The sequence below is a fragment of the Daucus carota genome, chromosome 3 (assembly GCF_001625215.2).
Source record: "Daucus carota subsp. sativus chromosome 3, DH1 v3.0, whole genome shotgun sequence".
NCBI classification, from domain to species: Eukaryota; Viridiplantae; Streptophyta; class Magnoliopsida; order Apiales; family Apiaceae; genus Daucus; species Daucus carota.
In genome coordinates, this window is record NC_030383.2 from 14107854 (window position 1) to 14127342 (window position 19489).

Consider the following 19489-nt stretch of genomic DNA (forward strand, 5'->3'; position numbering starts at 1 on the left):
ATATTAAAAAGAAAAAAAGAAGTGTTGTGTAGACGGCAAAGGGGCGACTACAGAATTGAGATGGGAGGAATGGAGATAAGGATAGGGGAAAATAGATTTTTTTGCCACTCAACTTATAGTGTTTTTAGAAATTTACCACCCAACTAATTTTTTTATTCTTTTAGTCACTAATGTTAGGTTTGGTTTTATTTTTAGCCACCAACTTAGGTTTGGATCTGATTACCAGCATTATGATAATTTTTTTGTCACTAAATTTATTGTGTTTTTAGAAACTAACCACTGAAGACTGAACTATAATTTTTTTATTTTACTCACTAGTGTTAGATTTAGCTCTTTTTTTTTGTCACTAAAGTTAGGTTCAGATTTGATTATTAGCATTACATTTTATGTGTATCATTATTAAAATATAGTGGTAGTCGGTAATATTTTGATGATTTGATATATGTTTGTATTTTTATATGTAGTACTTTTTATGTCTTCAAGGTCGCTTACCTTGGATGATAAGAATTTTACACGCATTATATGGCCTTTAAAAGATGTAGTTTCATATATAACTTTATTTTTTTTCTTCCGAATGAAAATTCAGCGTTTGAATTTTTACACACAAAAATAAGTTATGAAACTATGTTTTATAAGAATCTTAAATACATGCTAAGCACTAGAGAAAATTTGTAAACTAATGAGAGGGACGGAGGGAGTAATAATAATATAAAATGATGCATTATATATAGAGGACAATCATCTAAAATTAAATTTTCCTCTCTATTTATTTATCTCGAAAATTGTAATAAGATAAAGTTATTAAAAATTTTGAAGATAAATTTAAGAAAGATCTTAGACTGAGCTAGTCCATTGAAAGTTTAATAGCGAAAGATGATGTGTCATATCACTCAATTACACTTTATCTTATGAGAGAGGGTGAATTGTGAAGTCATTGATTTCATATTCATGATTTATTGAATTTTTAATATCTAATTACTATTATTCCTGATTTTAATTTTTCATTGGCTCATTTTATATTACTATTGCTATATATAAGGATATAAACATACGACACATCATCAAAATATTAGATACTATCACTATGTATAAATGATGATACAAAAAATTATCATAATGCTAGTAATCAAATCCAAACCTAAGCTGGTGGCTAAAAACAAAACCAAACCTAACATTAGTGACTAAAAGAATAAAAACATTAGTTGAGTGGTAAATTTCTAAAAACACTATAAGTTGAGTGGCAAAAAAATCTATTTTCCCTAAGGATAAAGATGGATAAAAAGCTGAAGAAGGAGATGAGACGGCCAGGATCAGAGAAAGGTGAAGCAGACGACTCTTATATGAGATAAAAAAAAAAAAAACACTTACGGGGTGTATTCGATTGAGATTTTAATGGATTATTTTTAATCTATGGATTTTAATGTATTGTAAGTGATTTTGAATTTGTACGGATTCTTGATAAAATGTCGCAGAGTTGATAGGATTTAAGCACAATGCTTCAAATCCCATTGATTTTGGCAGGATTTTAAAAAACCTAAAATACACCGAAGAATGACACAAAATCCATCATTTTATTAAATCCAAAAAAATTCATTAGCATTTGAATACCATCAAATTTTAATGGATTTTAAACAATCCCAATCAAATACCATCGGATGTTAAAGCATAATTTAAAATCTCAATTGAATACTTCAAGATTTTAATTGATTTCAAACAATCTCAATCGAATACCCTCGGATTTCATGAATGCAAAAAAAAAATGTTTTTTTTTTTGAAATTAAAAAAAAAAAATGTTTTAAAATCTCTCTTAAAATTTAAATATTAATTTCATCAGAAAAAGGTAAAGAAAAGGGTTAAAATGCGTGCCTTTGCATTACACAGGCTTGCAGGAGGAGAAATAAAATTGTGAGTGAAGAGAAAGAGAAGAGCGAAGCAGATTGGTGATGCCTGAGCCTGTCTGTAATTTGGCAAGTAACCGGCGACTACAACATGTTTTAAAAGTAACCGTGGGGAGAATGTGCGATTGACTCGTGGGGACAAGGGACTCAAACTAGTCTCCGTACTTTTGGTTTGGCTGACCCAGTCAAGTCAGCTGCTTCCCCTGACAAACAAACAGATTAATATATGTCCTAGACATCTTTTTTTATTACTTCTATATCTTTGTTATCATCATCATCATCTCTTTATTCTTGTTGATTCACTGGTATTGTACTTGAGAGGAATTGATATATGAATTGAATTGAATTAATATATGAATTTACATACACATGTCCTCTCTCTGTCAAGTTTCAACTCACAGGCCTCTTGTTCATAATGGGATCATCTATATTTTTCATGATTTAACTATGATATTCAATTAGCTTTGCCTCTGCATCTTCTCCTGTTACATGTGCTGCTGCTGTAGCAGCTCCTTTCATTCACAAAACCAGCCACTGGGTCTGGATTGTTTTTGTAAGCTCCTTTCTTATCTCTTGATGCTCATCACTTTCCTCAATTTTCTCATTGTTTATTTCAATTTAATTTTTTCAGGTGTGGGGGTTGACTAATGGGTGGACTTTGCTCCAAGAGACCTCAACAATTCACGCATGGGAACCATAGTCCTAGCGGTGCTTCTAATGTGCTTTCTACCACTCAACCCTTGCCTGTTCAAGAGAATACCGATTCTGCGTTCTCCTCCTCCGCTCGACAAAGCGTTGATAATAAATTAAGAGAGCCTTTTTCATTCCCTAATGTCAATGCCATATCCCATGGAATGAATGTGGATGATTACAATGATGGAATACCTACAATTTCTAGCACATTGTCGAGCAATTCTGGGTCAACAATATCTAAGCCACTTACAGGTGCCAAGGTAAGCGTAGTAGGTCTGGCGTGGATTGTTATTTACTTGATTTTTCATGGCCCCTTGCTTTATTTTTGTTTGCCCTTATAATTTATTGCAAGTTGTTGCAGAATAGGTTGTTTGTCCTTATAACTGTAAATAAATTTTTCTCTGAGGTTGTGTTCACTTGGATGGAGGATGGAATGGAATGAGGAGAGAATCGAATGAAAAATTATAAAGCAGTTTTTTGCAGAAAGAAGAATGTATGAGAAAATAGTTACTAAATATGAGTGAGTCTAAATTTTTTATGATGAAGATTGTAAGAAAATATGATGAAGAAGTGAAATGAGCATTCCTTCCAAAACATGTGAGTGAGATTTCTAGTTCAAATAGTTAGGAATGGAATGATTGAAAGAATAAAAATTATATTCATATTCTTTAATCAACCCCAATTTAGAGTACAAATTTCATTCCATTCTCCCCTCTTTCAATTCGATCCAAGTGAACACAGCCTGAGTGTTTGGAACTGGGATAAGCTTATGATGTATATTTACCCAAATGCCAACATCTGATTGTGAATGATTAGAAAAAGCAATAAAAGTGTGATAACTTTAGAAATCAGGGATGATCAGTAAGGTCGGTCAGACCTGTATTAGTTCAAAATGCTTACCTTCCTGATTTCTTCATTGTTTTAATGTTGTGAAACCAATTATATTTACAATCTGTGAAATATAGGTTTCAGAAGTAGGTGGAATTCTTGGAAGAGCTGGAACTGCTGGGTTGGGGAAGGCTGTAGAAGTTTTAGATACACTTGGCAGCAGCATGACAAATTTGAACATCAGCAGTGGTTTTGTATCGGGCGTGGCAGCAAAGGGAAAAGAGCTTTCTATTTTGTCTTTTGAAGTTGCAAACACTGTTGTTAAGGGTGCTAAACTTATGCAATCCCTTTCAGAGGAAAGCATTAGATATCTCAAAGAGGTGGTACTACCTGCGGAAGGAGTGCAGCGCTTAATATCAAAAGATACAGAAGAGTTGCTGAGAATTGCTGCATCTGACAAGAGGTATATACAGACAAGCATAGTTCAAATCGCTTTCTTAGTACGTACACGTACAAGGATATACATATGTCTGTGTATATCTATACTATACTATTGAAGCCGAAACATTAAAGTTTTGGTCGGTCGGTATTTGGGCCGGTTTACGAGCCTCTTATTTTGTAACATATCCTTTCTAATTATAACTAAAACATATTTAAACATTCTCGTTAAAACACACTTCTTTTAGGCCTATCTATTTATAAGTATTTAGATGGACTTAACTATTAAAAAATTTATTTAACATGCCCAATAAAAATATATATTGACCCAAACACACCCATTCATTATTTAAAAGCTTATTTAATTAAATAAAACATATATTACTTGTAACATGAATGTGGCTTCAAAGCATAATTAAATATTAAAATATAAATTATGTAAAGAATAAATATTATAAGTCGCACGAGTTATAAGCTACTATTATGTACATTTAATCTGATCTATTTCTGTCTGTAGTTATTGGGATGAATGTTGTTTACCAATATATGAATGACTTTATTACTTTGTGATTTAAACAGAGATGAGCTGAAAATATTTTCTAAAGAAGTGGTCCGTTTTGGAAATAATTGCAAGGACCCTCAGTGGCATAACTTGGATCGCTATCTTGAAAGGTAGAGTTAGTATTTCTATGTTTATCATTCAATTAATTTTCCACTGTAGCAACATCGAGAAGTGCTTTATTAATGTGAACTATAGGCCGGGTTCGGAACTTACCCCTCGAAAACAGTTGAAAGAAGAGGCAGATATTGTGATGCAGCGAATGTTAGCTTTAGTCCAGTACACAGCCGTGAGTATTTCTGGTCACTTTAATGCATTTTATTCATAATTATTTCCTGATGTAGAATTTGGGAGAATCTAGCAAATAACAACCGAGGGAACAGAACTATAGAAATATTCCTTAATTGACCACAGATGAAATTACTGTGCACTTTGCAGAATATATATATATATATATATATATATATATATATATATATATATATATATATATATATATATATATATATATAGTTCATAAACCACAGGACATAATATCTTGACCCTCAAAATCTTGCTCAAAACGACCACCAAATCTAGAGAATAGCACACAATTGCGATAATTCTAACTTCATTGCTAAAAAGGCACCTTAATATTTAATGTTACTGCCGCAATCTAAGCTACTGAGAGAGAAAACTAAATAGAAACAAAAACTAAGGGAAGAAATAATAAATAAGTAAAAGATATCAGACAGCAACAAAAGATATTAATTTTCAGAGTTTCATTTGGAACAGTGGCTATATACAGTTTTAACCTGCGAAATTTGTATTGGGTATCAACAGAACTCTATTGATGAGTATGCAAAAAAAAGTGAAATTATTGTAAAAAATTAACCTTCCAACTAATTAACCATTTTAAGCCTGGTTTTGTTTGCTAAAAAAATGGAATACTTGAGAATCCTAAAACAAGTATTATATTAGTATATTTGTAAGTGTAGGGCCCTAATTGATTGCTTATTCTACATAGTGCATGAATGCTAAACTAAACTGCAAGCTCGATATGCAAAACAGTATAGCTTAGAACTTCAGGCAAGAAAGTAATGATAACTATTGCAGGAGTTATACCATGAGTTGCATGCATTGGACAGATTTGAACAAGAATATCGGCATAAACTTGAAGAGGAGAACAGCTCCAGTGCTTCTCAAAGAGGTGCAATATTTGGGTTCTATGTTACTTCCTATTCAGAAGATAATAGTGTACAATTTCAGTTCCAGTAACATTTTAAGTCACTTGTAGGCTGATAGTCGGCATTGTGCATGTACTACGAGATGGATGACAAGTGGCTTCCACTATAGATTAAGGCAGAACCATTATATTAGTTTGCCTCTTTGTTTCTTTGTTAGTACCAAGTACCACCATCATAGAATTGTGCACAATTTGATTTATATGTGCTATGTCGTGTGTGTATATACTCTATACTTGTTGATATTAAAGTTTCATATGAGCCTTGCAACTACAGATCTGCGATGGGGATGGGAACAGTTTTTCGTACGAATATCCAGGAAATATTACTTCACGGTGAACTGGAAAACAAATCAACTGATTTAGTGATCTACCTATAACTCTACCAAAAGTGTGTGTATTACATTTCATTTGTCCAGGGAATTAGGCAGTGAGGTTTTGCTTAGAACTCAAGGGTCAGAATTGTTTAGGATTATAATCTTTTATATTCCAAATTCCTAAATCTCTTGTGTTATTTTTGGTATATTATGGAAACATCTTATATCACCGATACTTCTTCTAATCCATATAGAGTTAATCTCTATCCTTGGGATAGTTAATGCACAAGTTATGGACCGCCTTATACTGGATTTAGTTCTTTGTTTGTGACTTCCCTGTGAGCTTCTGCACTTGTTACTCTGTAGGAGACAGCCTTGCAATTTTAAAGACTGAACTGAAAAGTCAAAAAAAGCATGTGAGAAGTCTGAAAAAGAAGTCACTTTGGAGCAAGATACTAGAAGAGGTAAGAAGAGTACCTATTATTTACCTTCCTAGGTATAGTGGGTATCTTTAACTACTGTACTTGTCATCATTAAAGATTATGTTGCTGGTACTTTTCCATTTTTAAGATCTTATAATGAAGAAAAAAATTCAATATAAGCTCCATTTTATTTCCAAATGCTACCGCTTAACTTGTAATAATTATTACTGTTGGTTCCTTTTGTACGTTAACCTTTTGGTTAATATATTAGCTGAAATATATTTGTACTTTGAAATTTTTGAATAGATCTCCTTGTTTGTGGTGACAAGTAAATTGCTCAAACTAATTTTGCTTTGCACTTCTGCATATAAAGGTAATGGAAAAGCTTGTGGACATTGTACACTTCTTGAATACGGAGATTCATAATGTTTTTGGGAGTGCTGGTATGCAACCAATCTTTTCTAGTATATCTATCATAAATTATTATAGTATTTTTTGTACTCTGATCCATGCCGACGTGCTAGTTTAGGTGCAGCATGATAAGGCCAATTTCTCTCATTTCTAGTAGTCGGCTTGTAAATAGAGTAGCTTTCTTGATTTTCTAACTTGTTGTCTAATATTACCCCTTTAAAAGAGTGTGACAGGATAGCCTAGTGGTAAGGGTTTATCTTCAGTGGTTGTCTGTATGAAAGTCATGGTTTTGCAATATCGTAAAGTGAGTAATGTGGGAGGATCACGTGAATCTGTTAATTCAGATGGTATTCCTTGCTACTTGCTAGTGCTGGCTTTGTCTTTATGAAAGCATTTTGACAACAGCGTGAGATGAAGGAATGAGAGCTTCATCAAATCAAAAGTTTTAATCTTTTGTGGTCTGATTTCTGAAAGACATTAAATATTTGGTAATACAGATAAAAGATCCTTCTAGATGGCTGGTCAAAATTTTTTTCAGGGGGTCAAGTAAAGAGCCCTGGAGTTCTATTGATGTATCATGTGCGTATCATTTTATACAAGTTTTCCTGTTTTACTTTTTATGGATCCTAAATAAAAGGCTACTTTAGGTTAGAACAACTCGTTCTTTTATTTTTGATTACAGTACAAGGTATCATGCTTTTGAAAATAGAGCTTAATGTTCTACAAGTCTCTTGATCTTCTCAATATCCTGGTATTGTGGGTGACGATATTTTCTATATGTAACTCGTGCAGACGGAGATAGACCAGCAAAAAACAACCATCAGAAGCTAGGATCGGCCGGCCTTGCATTACATTATGCAAATATCATTACACAAATTGACACAATGGTGAGTGTTGACTATATATTTTGCACGGATGGATACTGTTAGGTCCTATTAACTCACTATATAATATGATATAGTGATCACAATCTGTAACACAGTATGACAATATGAGAGATTGAAAGTAGTAAACTGTTATATTCACAAAGCTTGGATGGTTACAAAAACTCTCTCAGTGATTTATATTGTATCACTAAGAGCTGCTAGGGTTCTTAACAATGTACTCGATAACTCAACTCATCTAGAGTAACCCTAATCTGTGTTTATATAGACACAGTTACAAAATCAATCTCTGATTTGATATCCTATAAATCTGCTATAAATTCTATCAATCAAAGATTGCTCCAGTTTTCTGTTTAGTTTCCATAGCCAGTAAATCACTCCTCCGCTTCTATCCTTCCTTGAAGTATATCCGCTTCTGAGCTCTTTCCACGTGTAAACTCTGACGAGTCTTGACTATGTAAACTCTGGTCAGACTTTATCAAACTCTGTCAGACTTTATCAAACTCTGTCAGACTTTACTAAACTCTGATCAGCTTCCAGATTAAACTCTGATGATTCCTGTTCTAAACAATCTTTAAGAACATTAGTAATCATCAATTATATCTAACAGATACATATCCATACTATACTCCCTCTGTCCCAATGAATTGTATACAGTTTCCTTTTTGGGACGTCCCACCAATTGTATACATTCCCAAAATAGCAACTTTTTATAATATAGAACACCATTACACCCACTACTTTCTTCCACTATCTCCATTTTATAATAATATAAACACTTTTACACCCACTACTTTCCTCCACTAACTCAAATCTATTATTAAATATAAATGGGTCCCACCACTATACCCACTTTTCATTCAACTTTACTTATTTTTTACCCAATTCCTTGGTCTCCGTGTCCCAACCATTTGTATACAAATGGCTGGGACGGAGGGAGTACTATTTAAAGTCGAAACATTAAAAGTTTTGGCTGGATTCTCAGGTTCTCTAAAAAGTTTGGTTCTCACTGAATTTTGGTGGGGATCCTAATTATCTTGACCACCTGAGATTGTTGTTGGGTTCCAGATTTGAAGTTACACCCGTAGAATGTTTAGGTTATCATATTGGGCTGAACCTGGGTTAGGGGTGAAACTTTTATACTGTTATGTATTGGAGTGAGTTATGTTCTGTGTCCTTATGTTGGTTCAAGAATACTTGGTATCTTCCTTTTAGGAGTTATCACTTTAAGGTGGATGTTTGATGTCGAGAATTTTTGTTTTTACTTCGCCAGGTACTTGTAGTACAGAATGAATATTGGAAACTCCTTATTGTTCTCAGTTCTGTCAGTGAAGGAAAAACGTCTTCATTTTAAACTATATGAACTGTTTAGTTAATGCTATTTTTTTTATTACGCCACTTTAAATGGGTAAGTTCTTTGTGAAATATAATTATTCCGTCGTACTCAGGTGGCCAGACCAAGTTTCATTCCTCCAAATACAAAGGATGCTCTATATCATGGATTACCACCTAATGTTAAGTCCGCATTGCGTTCTAAGTTGCAGTCATTTCACCCCAAGGAAGAGGTACTTTGTTATAAGGTCCAACTGTTTTGTACATGTTATTTAATGTTACAGCACTCCCTCATCCAATTAAGTTACCTGTTTGTTATGTTTGCTACTGCTTGTTTCTAGCTTGTGTGCACTTGCCTGTAGCAAATACTCACAATTCTGTATTATTGCAGCTTACTGTTCCTTTAATCAAAGCTGAAATGGAGAAAACATTGCAATGGCTTGTTCCTATTGCTACTAATACTACCAAGTAAACCTCTCTTACAAAATAATCATTCCAAGTCTCATTTGACAGAATAATCATATGTATGGCCTTTTTAAACTCTGCCATCTTAGCTGTGTTTTGGTATCAGAACAGAGGAAAAAAGTTGTGATCTCATCAAAAGATCATTATTTTGTAAAAAGTTATACCGGTTTCATTTTTTATTTTTCATTTTGCTTTTAACTGATAATTCATGTATCATGGTATAAACAGAGCTCATCATGGATTTGGTTGGGTCGGTGAATGGGCAAATGCCAGGTGAGTAGAAAAAGTATATGCTTATTTCTAATGTTTATACTTTGTTTCTACGTCATTTATTGAGAACCTGGTTGACTTTTATAGGTCTGAGGTTGCTAAGACTCCTGGCCAGAGTGAGTTTATTAGAATCGAAACGCTTCACCATGCGGATAAAGAAAAAACCGAATCATATATTCTTGAATTGATTGTGTGGCTTCACCATCTTGTCAACCAATCAAGGGTGGATAATGGAGGTTTAAGATCCCCGGTAATATCCCCAATATGGTCCCCTAATCAGAGAACAATTCATATGACACACATACCCAGCCCTCAGTCACCGACACTAACAGCCGAGGACCAGGAGATGCTTCAGGACGTAACCAAGAGGAAACTAACACCCGGAATAAGTAAGAGTCAGGAATTTGACACTGCAAAAATTACGTTAAGTAAGCACCTCAGGCTAAGTAAGAGTAGCAGCCACCCTCCAACTTTTAAAAGCCACAAGGATCCCTGCTCTACAAAAAGGTCCTTGCATGCTCCCGTCATCAACTTTGATACTGACAAAATCAAAGCCTTGGATGTAATTGACCGGGTCGACAGTATAGGAAATTATGAATCTGGGGGATGAAGCGTATAGGATCTGAAGCTAGAAGGCTTTGTATTATAAATATATGGTGAACAAAAGACGGGAACTTATAATTTTTGGATGTGAATATAAACAATGTTTATAGTTACAGTAGTATTGATATAACGTGTGTGGTCGTTTAGAGGGGTGGGGTTAAACTTATTTGGGGCCCTTGCAAAGGGTTTTAGTTTTTATTTTAATATATATATATATATATATATATATATATATATATATACTATACTATACTATAATAAGCCAAATAATTTGTAGTCCTAGGTTTTAGTAATATTTTTTGGTTTGGTACTCTCCTTTTGGTACTACAAGTCTACAAATGTGGAGTCTATTAGTCTTACATTGTTAAACAGTTTCAAATATTAAAAACACTCCTAACAATATCTTATCATATAATATTTCATTAAAAAATTATAATGATGTTATAAATAAAATTATAAATAATAATTTTGAATATCTTTTTTTAACAAGAATTTTTATATAATTCTTTTTAACTTTAACGTGTTCTATATCAATATAAACACCACACATTACATAACCCTTTCTAATTCTAATCTTAAAAGTTCCTGTTGTCAAAAAATTCAACATTACAGAATTATGTTGAAATTCGATTGATTAGATTACTGAATCTTTCAAATGTATTACAAGATCGTCTATGTTTGGAAAAAATTTGAATTTTCTGATTTTTTTTAATTTTTAAATCTACATGTACTAAAATCGGATTAAATGTATTATATATATATATATATATATATATATATATATATTTGTTAGGGTTTGTCTATTTTCAAGTAATCGGGAGAGAATATAGTCAGTCGAATAATATAATTTAATTAAATTCAATCTATTAATATTAAAATACTAATAAAATAATGTTAAAATTTAAATTATAAATAATAAATTACAAACTATATACCCGCCCGTGCTTCGCACGGGTTAAAAGCTAGTTTGGATTAAATTTCAAACAACTCACTAAACTGGTTTTTATGTATCAAATAATTCACCTATCTCAAAATGGACTCATTTAACTCATTAATTAGAGATTAAGTCTCAATCCGTTAAATAGGTTAACTGACGTTAGATCAACTTCTTCTTTGGACGTTGTGCAATCATATCTTAAACAAAAACTTGTTCGGTTGTTATTCTATGCTCATATTTATTAGACATAATAAATATTTTCAGTTAGATTTAGAAATAACTCACATCTCTTAAAATATAAAATTAAATTTCTTGTGTTGCTCAAGCCATCAATATCAAGTCTGCATCGTACACTATAAAATAAATAAATACCAAAATAATTGACAACTTATGAAACTCATAATGCTGCTTGCCTAGCAGGAGCCTGACCCAGATTTGCAGAAAGAACATTTCCAAAGAAAACCCTTTGTACAAGTGCTGGATCAACATTAGCCCTTTTAAAAACGCCTAATAGTAAACATCCGAAAAGTTATAAATATACAAAGTAGAACAATGTTGCAAAGCAAAATGGTTCACAAATTAATTTTAGAATGGTACTCTGTTTAATTACTTTGAATGGCTATGCTTCCAGGTTTGGTGGCTGATAACGACGAAAGAGTTCCCTTCACCTGGAACACTTGAGTCTGGCAAAAGGACTTGACAAAAAAGTATACCATCTACTTAACAATTAACTAGTTGCATGATACTAGTGCATGGTACAGAATTGTGTGCTCAAAAAACAATAGTAGACTCAACTAAAGAGCATGATACTAGTGCATATCATATAGTTAAAAAGTTCATTAAAACTATTACAATCCTTACTGGTAATAATAAAAAGTTTCAAGTTATATAGTCATTCAGAATAACAATTTAGCTACATCATTCATTGTCCTTCATTCCTCCTTACTGGGAGTTTTTGTCTAACGGTTGCTCCTCCATCATTTGTTGCATTTTCAACCGTGAAATTCTCAGACCCATGATTTAGTTCAAATTCATTCTCATTGACGGGTCTAATTGGACACTTAGGTCTCTTATGATTCGGGTTCTTACATATGCTGCAGTGCATCTTTTCTCACCCGCAAAATTTTTATTCTAGGCACCTCTATTTCTAAATCCTCTCTCACACTATCGATCATATCTTTAATCTTCCATTGTGGGTTTTTTCTTAACCTTTCACCATAAATATCAGTCAGGTACTTGACACTTGCAAGTCTATTTTTGTAAGATTTTGTGCATAAATGATCGTCGCGTAATGCCCTTATTTCCACTGCACCAAAATCTTGTAATTTGGTAACCCATACATGGAATGGACACCCATTTTCACAATTAACTTGACACCTTACAGGATCATTGGTTACAAATACTATAGCTCTTCTCTCTTTAAGTGCATAATCTCTCATTACCATCCTAAATTCTTCCATTGTAACAAACTGTATTCCAATACTTAATTTGATCCTTTCAGTATTGTTAGGTTTATAAATTTTTGATTTTATTCTCTTCTTTTTTTTTTACAGGAGGCCCCACATAACCTGTTTTCATATTCTTATCTTCGCTTGAATCACATCCTGACCAAATATCCTCGCTATCAAAATCAGATTCCCTAAACTCTGAATTTCGGTAAGATTCATGATCATATGGTCATTTTTCTCATCATCTCCCTGACTATATGAATCTCCCTCATCAAAATTCTCTTCTTCTCTGGCATTAGTGCTTTGGGTTTTAGAAAATTTTGCGTTAATTAAGAGATCTAGTCCTGAATGATCCACAAACAAGTGTATCTCACCATAAGCTTGACATTTAGTGACCATACATCTAACAGAGTCATCATCGTACAAAAGCATAACACCTTTTGCAAAACTATGACCATCATACTGATAATAGACTAAACTATTAAGATCATATTTGTAATCTCTGGCGAATTCTAACAAGTCCCGAAAACTTAGCAAATCAATATCAAATTTTGGAATAACATCGACAATACCTCCATTATAGCAGTTGATACCATCATAATTAAGCTCTCCGTGATGATGCACGTATATATTCATTTTGCTTTGCATCCTGTTAAACAAGAACATAGATCAGTGATATATACATCAATATGAAAAAAAGAAATAAAATATCTACATGCCATATATGTTTATACCTGATCAAAGAATAAAGCAACTCTCCTTTCTTGATTTCAAGTGTTAATTCCAAGCTGAAATAGTATGGCCATGATTTGGGTATAAGAAGAAACAATTGTTTAGGTTTAGAGTTTCAGCACTACTCAAGAAAATTCTGTATATAACTGTTTGCGTCTCTTCGTTTTCTTAGCCACGTTAAGATAGTCATATACAAGTCAAAGTTTTTTGGTATGGAGACTTGACGCCAGTTAACCTATTTAACGGATTGAGACTTAATCTCTAATTAATGAGTTAAATGAGTCCATTTTGAGATAGGTGAGTTATTTGATACATAAAGGCCAGTTTAGTGAGTTGTTTGATAATTAACCCATATAAATTTATATAATTTTTTCAGAATAAAATAATTTTTTAAGGGTTAATTATCAAGTTGGTCACTGAAATGGGCTTAATGTATCAAGTTGGTCACTAAACTTAAAACGATATCAAGATGGTCACTAAAGTCATCAAAAATATCAAACAGGTACCTTGAAATATGAGTTCAAGTAGTAAAAATATTATTTATAAAGTTTTACACATTATTTTTAAATGTTACCACAACCAACTAAAAGCTTATGACTTCTAGTATTTAAAATAATATATTTATATTTTATCAAGTTTATTTATTATTTATATTTTATTATATAGTTATTTTTTTTGTTTTAATTACAAATAAATAATGAATAAACTTGATAAAATCTAAATATATTATCATAAATATTAGAAGTCATAACCTTTTACTTGGTTTTGGTAACATTCAAATATAATGTGTAAAATTTTATAAATAATATGTTTTCTACTTGAACTTGTATTTCAAGGTACTTGTTTGATATTTATGGTCACTTCAGTGACCATCTTGATACCGTTTTGAGTTCAATGACCAATTTGATACATTAAGCCCACTTCAGTGACCAACTAGATAATTAACCCAATTTTTTAATGCACATTATAAACAAAAAGCAGTTAGAAATTTGTAATTCACTTCAACAATATGCAGTTCTTGTATATTACGTAAAAATAATTATCAACCAAACTTTCAATATGTATAAATAACTTTTTTTAAAATTAAGTTTCAATATGTATATAGACATGAATTTCAATAAGTTTGAGTCTTAGGTTATGTGTTCAACTATATATTTTTCCTCTAAACTCTTTTTTCTTTTAGCCGGAAAACAACTTGGTTTTGAAAATTATTATTTTGAAAAATTTTCTTCTCTCCGTATTTGGCAATATTATCAAAAAATATATCTAGATAATTATTTGACACATAAGAAAAAGTTTTTCAAATATATATTTATATGGAAAATTCAATCCAATTTTTTTTCATCACACTCATTCAAATTATAAGAAAAACATTGAAAAAACATAACAAAATGATTATATACTTACTAATTAGTGTTGTAAAAAAGCGAAGATCAGACTTAATTTAATCAGTGAATAAATGAATTGATCAGGGATTAATCGGATATTTAATCAGTTCGGCAAGGTACGGAACAAGATTAATCGTGATTAATCACCGACTTTTAGAAGGTTTGTGGAATCAGGGATGGGGTTTGTCAATTCCAAACTTGATGTTTGGTTGGAAAAAACAAAATCTGAAACGCATACCTTAAACCCCCAAGGTATGTGTTTTTGATACCCAAGTGGGGAGGTGGGGTATGAGATGGAGGTATGAGATGCATTTATTTTTTATTTTATTTTCTCTATTTAAGTAATGAAATATTAATGTTTGATGCAAAATTAAATCAATGACACAAAAATATACGACAATAATAATTTTATTAATATTTTTAATTAATATATATTAATAACTTATTTTTTTATAAAAATTGTATATATTGATTGCAACACTCAACCAAACACATATATCATATATGATACCTCAAAGCCATACCGACTTAATCCGATTTCTCAAACCCATACCGACTTAACCCGATTTCTCAAACCCATACCGACTTAACCCGATTTTTGATTCCAACCGATACCAGTCCTCGAACCAAACGAGTTTTTCACCGAAATGATAACGCAGCTAGATTAGCTGGTTCTGTCAAATTAACTGTGAGCCTGCGAAGGAGCGTATAAAGCCACCGACAGTCTCGATGAACGAGTTGCCGCCATGAGTATTACTAGTACATAACTATACAACTGTATGTCCCAGAATAACTGAATAATCTCCTAAAATCTCTCTTGTGCTCCCCTCCTGATCTCATTTCAAGATCCGAAAATGGGGTCTCTTCCCCCACAAAGTTCGAAACAACAAAAGAACCAAATCCACATTGATCCAGACAATCTCTTAACCCTCTTCAAATCCCAACAAAATCACCTTAATTACTTTTTCCAAAATCTTGATCTTTCTCAAACCCTAACTTTCACACAAACCCTTTTGAACTCCAATGGCACAATTTTCTTCACTGGCATTGGGAAATCAGGTTTTGTGGCCCAGAAAATCTCCCAAACTCTTGTTTCTCTCGGAATTCGAGCTGGGTTTTTGCCCCCTGTTGATGCTCTCCACGGTGACATTGGAATTTTGTGTGATAAAGATATTTTGGTTTTATTTAGTAAAAGTGGGAATACTGAGGAATTGTTGAAATTGGTGCCTTGTGCTAAGGCTAAAGGGGTGTATTTGATTTCTGTCACTTCTCTTCAAGGGAATGCTTTGATGGGTGTTTGTGATCTTAATGTGTTTTTGCCTTTGGAGAGGGAGTTGTGTCCTTTTGATTTGGCTCCTGTTACATCAACTGCCATTCAGATGGTTTTTGGGGATACCGTGGCGATTGCGATGATGGGTGCTAGGAATTTGAGCAGGGATGAGTATGCTGCAAATCATCCTGCGGGCCGAATTGGGAAAAGTTTGATTTTTAAGGTGAGGGTGTGTTGGGGTGTTTTCTGTGTTTTGTTGAGATTCGGTTGGATTGTGTCACAATTTGTGTTGATATTGTCCATGTTTGGTGCTCACAAATCATTTTATCGTGACAATGGTTTATGTTAGAAAGTTTTATTGTCTTGTTGCTCTATATAGTTTTTGCTTGTGTCACTCATACATGTGTGTGCTAATTTTAAACTCAAGTGACTGCCAATGGAACTTAGTAGGTGGCACCCTAGTTGTTAAGCCCAACAAAGCAGTAGATTTCTGCTTATTTGCTCCAAGATAGCACATACAGAAAAACGACATTGAAGCATGTTTATTAATGTTTTTCAAGGCTTTGGGCCTTGCCCCCGTCGAGCTTTTAGCAAGAAAGCTCAAATCTATTTTTTTTTATGAATGCTTTCACTACTGTAAGTTATACTACTGCCATTATCATACACACATGCACACACAATTTATCTTCTCTTTTGTTTAAAACTACGGCTTAAAAAAATATCTACATGTGAAATATGATGTGCTCTCTCTTTATATTCAAATTAGTGTGCGTATTCCTTCTAATATTATGTTGTATACAGTTAGCTGCTTACTACTAACTACTTGAACTCATTTGTCTTAGACGACGGTATTTACTTTTGAGTTGTGTTATATCTATTATGTTGTCATTTATATATTAACTAATTTATATTTGTCTTGCTCACCCTTTCACCTTGCTTTTTGCTTCGCTCTTAAGCTGTCAACTCTGTTGCGCTTTGCCACTTTTAACAACTAGAGCTGACACTTTACAATATGTTCACTACAATCATGATAAGATCATAAGAATTTGCCGTGTCACTTCATCAAACTTTTAAACGAGAAAAAGAAGAATAATTATGTCTGATTTCGAGATTAAAATCTTAAAGAAAATCGATATGTTTGTGTTCCCCAACATCATAGTAGCGAAATTTAACGGTAGCATATTATTTTTGTGTAGATGTCCAATTGTATAAACACCCCACTGATCATAGTATTAGTTTGCTTATGACATAGTGCTTTGCAGAATTGTATTTTTTAAGTTGGCTGTTTTTGGGATGTGAGGACTAACAAATGTTAAATTAGTTTTAATACAAGATAATAGATGTTTATCTACTTGACCAGAATTATTATGTGTTCAGGTAAAGGATGTTATGAAAAAGCAAGATGAACTTCCAATCTGCAAGGAAGGTGATTTAATAATGGATCAGCTAGTAGAGCTAACTAGCAAAGGATGCGGGTGCCTTCTTGTTATTACCAATGAATACAACTTGATTGGCACATTTACAGATGGTGATTTGAGGCGGACTCTAAAAGCTAGCAAGGAGGCAATTTTTAAAATGACAGTGGGAGAGATGTGCAATAGGTAATGTACTACTCATATGTATGTAGTTTGTTTTTGTTAGTATAATATCTTAAAGTATAACTTAGCTGTTAATATCTTAAAGCATAGGCTTTTTCATCAATCGAGTCGCAACCGATATCCCTAGGCTTGTATCTTCTCAATATTATTTAATCTCTTACCACTTTTATCAAGGCGTAAAACCTATTCTTTAAAGAGGAAACCAGTACCTGCTACTCTGCTTTGCATAAAACTCTCAATGAAGATATTGTGATTTTTTTTTTAAAATGACATACAGGCTATCAAGTTGGCTGAGAAATTGATTTATTAATAAGCATAATATTATAAAACACAACAGAAACTTTAATAATAAAGATATTAAACATATAAATAGGGTTAATTATCTAGTTGGTCACTGAAGTGGGCTTAATGTATCAAATTGGTCATTGAACTCAAAACGGTATCAAGATGGTCACTGAAGTGACCATAAATATCAAACAAGTACCTTGAAATACAAGTTCAAGTAGAAAACATATTATTTATAAAATTTTACACATTATATTTGAATGTTACCAAAACCAAGTAAAAGGTTATGACTTCTAATATTTATGATAATATATTTAGATTTTATCAAGTTTATTCATTATTTATTTGTAATTAAAACAAAAAAAATAACTATATAATAAAATATAAATAATAAATAAACTTGATAAAATATAAATATATTATTTTAAATACTAGAAGTCATAAGCTTTTAGTTGGTTGTGGTAACATTTAAAAATAATGTGTAAAACTTTATAAATAATATTTTTACTACTTGAACTCATATTTCAAGGTACCTGTTTGATATTTTTGATGACTTTAGTGACCATCTTGATATCGTTTTAAGTTTAGTGACCAACTTGATACATTAAGCCCATTTCAGTGACCAACTTGATAATTAACCCCATATAAATATAAGAAAAAGAGGTATAAAATTGATGGAATTCTGTGGTGAAATGTATATGTGATGAAATGATTGCTTAATTGCAGAAGCAGAATACGTATTTGTAAATTTTGAAGTAGTGAAGGTAGAGAGTTTTCATATGTTAGGCAGAAAAAGAAGATATTTTGTACTTAAAAAAAAGAGATTTTTTTGTGGTTCATTGTAATACTTTTGGTCTAGTCCATCTGTTATGATCATTTTTTTGCTATTATGTAAAGAAGTGCATTTAATTTTGCCTCCATTTCAAAGCTCTAAGACTGGGGAATCAGTTCTGTCTATTTACCTATATAAATTCTTTGGACTTCAGGAACCCAAGGACGATTGGGCCCGAATTCATGGCAATTGAGGCTATGCAGAAGATGGAGTCTCCGCCATCTCCAGTTCAGTTCCTCCCTGTCATAAATCAGCAAAACATTGTCATTGGTATTGTTACACTGCATGGATTGGTCTCAGCTGGCTTGTAAAATTGTGTGTCTTAATTATTGGAATTATTTTGTTGATGGTCTGTTGTAAATTCACCATATTCAGTTTATATATGTAATGATGTGATGAACAGCTGATTATGGTTGTAGAATTTGCTTATCCCAGGATTTTAGCATTTAAAGTTGGACATCACACAGAACCTATGGGCTTGAAAATTTGGCTTGCCTAGGCCAAGAAAAAAGCTTGGCCTGGTCCTCTAGGGCAAGTTTTATGTAAAGGCCAGGCCAACGACGGTCAGTCATCGCCAGGGTTGAGTCAAAGCCAGTTAAAGCTTGATCCAAGTTCGGATAAAATCCGATTATATATAAAATTCAATTATATAAATGC

General features: G+C 32.6%; 2 protein-coding genes and 1 long non-coding RNA gene across 4 annotated transcripts; 2 read left to right on the forward strand and 1 right to left on the reverse strand.

The window, feature by feature from the left end:
• The first annotated feature begins 1880 nt into the window (after nt 1–1880).
• On the forward strand, nt 1881–10455 carry LOC108214394 (protein PSK SIMULATOR 1). The gene is made up of 13 exons (XM_017386378.2): nt 1881–2451; nt 2530–2851; nt 3557–3882; nt 4437–4529; nt 4615–4705; nt 5512–5605; nt 6322–6419; nt 6751–6820; nt 7581–7675; nt 9121–9237; nt 9396–9472; nt 9698–9742; nt 9827–10455. The coding sequence occupies exons 2-13, from the start codon at nt 2546–2548 to the stop codon at nt 10347–10349; spliced, it is 1935 nt and encodes a 644-aa protein (XP_017241867.1). The 5' UTR covers nt 1881–2451; nt 2530–2545; the 3' UTR covers nt 10350–10455.
• A 1110-nt stretch (nt 10456–11565) lies between these two features.
• Nucleotides 11566–13675, reverse strand: LOC108214395 (uncharacterized). Of its 2 annotated transcripts, none has more exons than XR_010290310.1 (4): nt 13462–13675; nt 13300–13376; nt 11890–11995; nt 11566–11786 (listed from the first exon to the last, which is right to left on the reverse strand). It is a non-coding gene; the product is annotated as an uncharacterized LOC108214395 (long non-coding RNA). The 2 variants fall into 2 exon arrangements; XR_010290309.1 differs by having other exon boundaries at nt 11890–11974; nt 13462–13671.
• Nucleotides 13676–15526: 1851 nt separating this feature from the next.
• Nucleotides 15527–19266, forward strand: LOC108210833 (probable arabinose 5-phosphate isomerase). The gene is made up of 3 exons (XM_017382256.2): nt 15527–16340; nt 17495–17718; nt 18987–19266. Exons 1-3 carry the CDS (start codon nt 15702–15704, stop codon nt 19141–19143), a joined length of 1020 nt encoding a protein of 339 aa, XP_017237745.1. The 5' UTR covers nt 15527–15701; the 3' UTR covers nt 19144–19266.
• Nucleotides 19267–19489: the final 223 nt, after the last annotated feature.

What these genes read in the sequence shown, in the direction of transcription:
- LOC108214394 (XM_017386378.2), top strand. Translation starts at nt 2,546, where the DNA reads ATGGGTGGACTTTGCTCCAAGAGACCTCAACAATTCACGCATGGGAAC. An exon ending in AGCCACTTACAGGTGCCAAG is followed by an intron (nt 2,852 to 3,556) that starts GTAAGCGTAGTA and finishes TGTGAAATATAG; the next exon opens with GTTTCAGAAGTAGGTGGAAT. An exon ending in CTTTAGTCCAGTACACAGCC is followed by an intron (nt 4,706 to 5,511) that starts GTGAGTATTTCT and finishes TAACTATTGCAG; the next exon opens with GAGTTATACCATGAGTTGCA.
- LOC108210833 (XM_017382256.2), top strand. Translation starts at nt 15,702, where the DNA reads ATGGGGTCTCTTCCCCCACAAAGTTCGAAACAACAAAAGAACCAAATC. An exon ending in GGAAAAGTTTGATTTTTAAG is followed by an intron (nt 16,341 to 17,494) that starts GTGAGGGTGTGT and finishes TTATGTGTTCAG; the next exon opens with GTAAAGGATGTTATGAAAAA. An exon ending in GTGGGAGAGATGTGCAATAG is followed by an intron (nt 17,719 to 18,986) that starts GTAATGTACTAC and finishes TTTGGACTTCAG; the next exon opens with GAACCCAAGGACGATTGGGC.